The sequence below is a fragment of the Leucoraja erinacea genome, chromosome 2 (assembly GCF_028641065.1).
Source record: "Leucoraja erinacea ecotype New England chromosome 2, Leri_hhj_1, whole genome shotgun sequence".
Classification (NCBI taxonomy): Eukaryota; Metazoa; Chordata; class Chondrichthyes; order Rajiformes; family Rajidae; genus Leucoraja; species Leucoraja erinaceus.
The window spans coordinates 37,787,074-37,793,073 of NC_073378.1; the positions used below are offsets into that span (position 1 = coordinate 37,787,074).

General features: G+C 43.3%; 1 protein-coding gene across 3 annotated transcripts in view; it reads left to right on the forward strand.

The window, feature by feature from the left end:
* eepd1 (endonuclease/exonuclease/phosphatase family domain containing 1) overlaps positions 1-5,663 on the forward strand; it is a 161,382-nt gene extending 155,719 nt beyond the window's left edge. For all 3 annotated transcript variants that reach the window (XM_055654999.1, XM_055655008.1, XM_055655015.1), the window contains 2 exons: positions 3,168-3,362; positions 4,543-5,663. In XM_055654999.1, the coding sequence (XP_055510974.1) occupies positions 3,168-3,362; positions 4,543-4,742 (395 nt within the window). In that variant the 3' untranslated portion in view covers positions 4,743-5,663. The remainder of the gene's footprint in view (positions 1-3,167; positions 3,363-4,542) is intronic.
* The last annotated feature ends 337 nt before the right edge of the window (positions 5,664-6,000 follow it).

The following is a 6,000-nucleotide window of genomic DNA, read 5'->3' on the forward strand; positions in this document are numbered from 1 at the left end:
CAGGAGTAAAGAGGTTCTTCTGCAGTTGTATAGGGCTCTGGTGAGACCACATCTAGAGTATTGTGTACAGTTGTGTACTCCTAATTTGAGGAAGGACATCCTTGTGATTGAGGCAGTGCAGCGTAGGTTCACGAGATTGATCCCTGGGATGGCGGGAATGTCATATGAGGAAAGATTGAAAAGACTAGGCTTTTATTCACTGGAGTTTAGAAGGATGGGGGATCTTATAGAAACATATAAAATTATAAAAGGACTGGACAATCTAGATGCAGGAAAAATGTTCCCAATGTTGGGCGAATCCAGAACCAGGGGCCACAGTCTTGGAATAAAGGGGAGGTCATTTAAGACTGAGGTGAGAAATAACTTTTTCACCCAGAGAGTTGTGAATTTATGGAATTCCCTGCCACAGAGGGCAGTGGAGGCCAAGTCACTGGATGGATTTAAGAGAGAGTTAGATAGAGCTCTAGTGGCTAGTGCAGTCAAGGAATATGGGGAGAGGGCAGGCACAGGTTATTGATAGGGGACGATCAGCCATGACCACAATGAATGGCGGTGCTGGCTCGAAGGGCCAAATGGCCTCCTCCTGCACCTATTTTCCATGTTTCTATGTTTCTAGTTTAATCTCTCATCAATGCCACTCAGACAGATAATCTGTTGGTCTCTCTTTGCTGTGCATGAGAGCATGTCTTTGTGTTGATGCTGGTTGCCTGGTTGTGAAGGTATGCAGGATAACTCAAACACTATATCCTTGCATTTCATTTACAGAATTGGATGAGGCGTCTGGACTGCTTAAATGTGGCGGATTGCTTTTTCTCATGGGATCCCTTAACTGATGTACTATGCCACAGATCATGATATTTAGTAGATTCTTTGCATTTTCCAGTAATTTGTGTCAGCTGAAATTTAGCCATTCCAGCCAAAAATCAGATTCCTGGAAAGTCACTGCTATCTTAAATATGTAATGAAAATATTCATCGTTCACAGCTCACAGATTGCAGCTTTTTCCCCTTTTGGAACCTAAGCAGCACAATGCTGGACTTGACTCATTTTTCTTTCAATTTAACCGCGGCACCGTGGAGCAGCAGTAGAGGCGCTGCCTTACAGCGCGTGCAGCGCCGGAGACCCTGGTTTGATCCTGACTCTGGGTGCTGTCTGTACAGGGTTTGTACGTTCTCCGCGTGACTGCGTAGGTTTACCCCGGGTGCTCAAGTTTCCTCCCACACTCCAAAGACGTACAGGTTTGTAAGCTAATTGTCTTTGGTAAAATTGTAAATTGTCCCTAGTGTGTGTGTAGGATAATGTTAGTGTGCGGGGATCGCTGGTCGGTGCGGACTCGGTGAGCCGAGGGGCCTGTTTCCGTGCTGTATCTACGTTAACCTAAACTAGACTATATCAGCAATCAAAGAATCACACAGCATAGAAGGAGGCCATTTGGTCCATTGTGCCTCACCTAGCTCAATGAAAGAAAACCAATTTCCTCCCTATGCCCTCCAAAATGTTATCTCTCTTCGACTATATACACAATTCAATTTTTGACAGTCCCTCGTGAAGCTGCTTCAGGCGAGCTTTGATAATGTGTTCCAGATTTTAAAATCCCTTTACTGTGTTTTTCCCTCATAACAGTCCTAGTTCATTTGCCAACCACCGGTAACTTGAGTCTCTGCCCTCTGAGTATCTGCCAGTGAAACAGCTTTGTATTTACTTTAAGAAAATCATTCATGGTTGAGAGCACTTCTGTCAAATGTTCTTTCAATCTTGGGAGTAGAAGCAAGGCACTGCAGATGCTGGTTTATGAAAACTGACACAAAGTGTTGGAGTAACTTTGGTATTAATGGTGGAGTAGCAAGATGGATTCAACAGTGGCTGAATGGGAGATGCCAGAGAGTAATGGTGGATGGTTGTTTGTCAGGTTGGAGGCCAGTGACGAGTGGGGTGCCACAGGGATCTGTGTTGGGTCCACTGTTGTTTGTCATGTACATCAATGATCTGGATGATGGTGTGGTAAATTGGATTAGTAAGTATGCAGATGATACTAAGATAGGTGGGGTTGCGGGTAATGAAGTAGAGTTTCAAAGTCTACAGAGAGATTTATGCCAGTTGGAAGAGTGGGCTGAAAGATGGCAGATGGAGTTTAATGCTGATAAGTGTGAGGTGCTACATCTTGGCAGGACAAATCAAAATAGGACGTACCTGGTAAATGGTAGGGAATTGAAGAATGTAGGTGAACAGAGGGATCTGGGAATAACTGTGCACAGTTCCCTGAAAGTGGAATCTCATGTAGATAGGGTGGTAAAGAAAGCTTTTGGTGTGCTGGCCTTTATAAATCAGAGCATTGAGTATAGAAGTTGGGATGTAATGTTAAAATTGTACAAGGCATTGGTGAGGCCAATTCTGGAGTATGGTGTACAATTTTGGTCGCCTAATTATAGGAAGGATGTCAACAAAATAGAGAGAGTACAGAGGAGATTTACTAGAATGTTGCCTGGGTTTCAGCAACTAAGTTACAGAGAAAGGTTTGAACAAGTTAGAGCTTTATTCTTTGGAGCGCAGAAGGTTAAGGGGGGACTTGATAGAGGTTTTTAAAATGATGACAGGGATAGACAGAGTTGACGTGGAAAAGCTTTTCCCACTGAGAGTAGGGAAGATTCAAACAAGGGGACATGACATGAGAATTAAGGGACTGAAGTTTAGGGGTAACATGAGGGGGAACTTCTTTACTCAGAGAGTGGTAGCTGTGTGGAATGAGCTTCCAGTGAAGGTGGTGGAGGCAGGTTCGTTTTTATCATTTAAAAATAAATTGGATAGTTACATGGATGGGAAGGGAATGGAGGGTTATGGTCTGAGCGCAGGTATATGGGACTAGGGGAGATTATGTGTTCGGCCCGGACTAGAAGGGTCGCGATGGCCTGTTTCCGTGCTGTAATTGTTATATGGTTATATGGTAACTCTAGCAGATCAGTCAGCATCTCCGGGGGACGTGGATGGGGGACGTTTCGGGTGGGGAACCGCTGAATTGTTCCAGCATTTTGTGCCGTCCTTTCAACCTTCTTTGCCCTCAGAGTGTGCCCCAGTTTTCTAGTCCCACCACATAACGGAATCGTTCATCCCTGGCACCATTCCAGTAAATCTCCTTCCAACTGTGTAATTTAGTTCTCTTTCATTTTCAGGTGAAAAGGATGTTGTTATTTTGGGAGACTTCAGTCTGTCGCCGGATGCAAATGATTTTGACTACTTACGGAAAGAGAAGTTTCTTCACTGTGTCCCAGCAAATACCTTCACCAACATCAGCACTAAAAACCCTCAAGGCTCAAAGTCGACAGACAACATCTGGATTAGTCGTACCCTCAAGAAGACATATTCAGGTACCTTGCATTCCCTTGCATCCGCTCTCACCATCCCCCACCATCCCGAGCCATCCTGCTAGTTTCACTGTTTGTATCCACTTGTTATCACCTTTCCGCAGCCAACAATGGACCCTTGTGCGCTCCACCTATCCTTGATCATCTGGCTGGCTTTGATTTGTTCTTTTCACACCTTTCATTCAGTTGTTCTTTGCACCTTTTCATAATCTCTAGTTTCCCTCTCCCCTGACTCTCAGTCTGAAGAAGGGACTTGACCTGTAACGTCATCTATTCCTTTTCACCGGAGATGCTGCCTGACCCGTTGAGTTACCCTGGAATTTTGTGTCCATATTCAGATTCAATGCAGCCGGATCTGGAGACATCATTTCGACCCACACAAAGTTACAGCTTGTGCCACATTTTAAAATCTGTACAATTTGTATATTAGACTCTGGTGAGATTATATTGTTTGAGTGCCCAGTTTCGGCCAGTTTGCTAGGGGTACTGTGACAGAATGCTACCAAGTGTTAATTGGTAATGGGCTCAGCACCAAACCCTGAAACACACCACTAGTCACAGAATAGAGGAGCAATACAATAAGTTATAGAATACAAACAATCCTGACTGATGGAACATTTGGCTTGCAGATCATTCTCAGGATAGATACACTTAAGGGCCTGTCTCACTTTCACGACCTAATTCACGACCTCTGCAGAGTTTGCCCTTGACTCATACTCGCAGCATGGTCGTCACGAGGTTGTAGGTAGGTCGTAGCAGGCCGTGATGCTAGTCGTAGGCAGCAAGTAGTTAGGGCGTTTTTTCTAGCATGATGAAAAAAAGTCCACGAGTAAAAAAAGGTTGTGAATTAGGTGGTGAAAGTGGGACAGGCCTTTTAGATAAATCTGTATTGGGGGTGGAATTTATGTGTTTTTAACTTTTTACAAGTAGTAAGTTTTATGTTAAGCTTGTGTGAGAAAGAACTGCAGATGCTCGATAAAATCAAGGGTAGACACAAAATGCTGGAGTAACTCAGCGGGTGAGGCAGCAATATGGAGAGAAGGAATGGGTGACATTTTGGGTCGAGACCCTTCTTCAGACTGATTTAAGCTCGTCTGTCTGCAAATAAGAAGTCGTTGTTCCTTTTCTCTCCTTTCGGTTTCTTTCTTAACCCATGTCCTTTCTTTTCCCCTTCTGCCACCAGGTCATTGGTCTGTTGTGAGGGAAGGTCTCACCAACCCCTGGATTCCTGATGGTTGGTCCTGGGGCGGAGTTGCCTCTGAACATTGCCCGCTGTGGGCAGAGCTCTACGTAGAGAGAGACTTGGGTAGGAAAGTGCCATTTGGCAATGGCAGTGCTGTGACTGTCGAGCAAGCAGACGGGAGCACCAAGGAAGAGCGGTGACACACAACACGTGGCCCGCTGGACAGTTATCACAGTACAATTATTCACCCATGAAGCAAGTGAGCGACTGAATGTGAAAAAAAAATCTAATCTGCCTTTTAACAATTAACTTTCAGTTATGATGTGGTTAATTTCAGCTGCAAATAAGTGTGTTTTATTTAATTGAATATAGGCTATTTTTGTTGGAAAGCGATAAAAGAAGAGACATTTTAAATGGGTAAAAAAGGACACTTTATGCCAAACGATTTGGCAATTTAAGTCTATTAATGCCGTTTAAAAAAAAAAAGTTGGATGGCCTTAAGGCTAATCTGTTCACCCGCTCTTTGGAAAACTTCAAAATACTGCACTATTTTTATTCGACATCACCAGCAAGCTACGATTGAAAACTACAGCTGCTGCTGGCATTTAATGCTTTGGATAATACGTGAAAGGGTTAAACTTGTAGATAAAATAGCAGATCCAATCTTATTTTGTGATTTCTCTTTGTTTTCGTTTTTGCACAGAACTGTAGGATATATTTGCTCCTATTCTGGCATCCAAAATATAAAATGTAAAACATTAGTAGATTATATTTGTACTGAGCTCGTGATGGTAAAGTACTTTTTTTGGAAAAAAAATAGAAAAACGTTTGGTATGCTCAGACTGCATCTGTTGCACATAAGTATCACGCTGCTGGTGTGATAATCCGCGTTTTACATGAATCCAGGGAGTGAAAAGGGAAGGCTGCATCCAGCAGCGAAATAGTGTTAGCACAATATAACCATTGCCACAGTCTGATGCTCAGTATTGGACTGTGTCCTTTGGAGATCTGTGACTAACACATTGAAATGGTACAGTGTATGACTGTTACTATAATTACCACTTGTAATATTAGATTGTATGGTACTCCGAAATTGCACTTTTGATTAAAGAGCTAATAAATTTAACAACATGTGAGCAAACTGTGGCTTAACCTTTATTGCTAAATACGTAGAGGTGATTAAAACACTTCTCTGCATTCTGATGACCGTGCCTCAGTGTTCAAGAACTGCAGTGGCATCTGTTTTCTCTGAAGAAGGTTCATAGGTTCAAGGAGCAGAATTAGGCCATTCGGCCCATCAAGTCCACTTCGCCATGGCTGAGCTATCTTTCACCGAGGGAAATTCCCTCTCAAAATTCCCTCTCCCTCTCAACCCCATTCTCCTGCCTTCTCACCATAACCCCTGACACCCTTACTAATCAAGAATCTGTCAATCTCCACCTTAAAAATATCCATTGA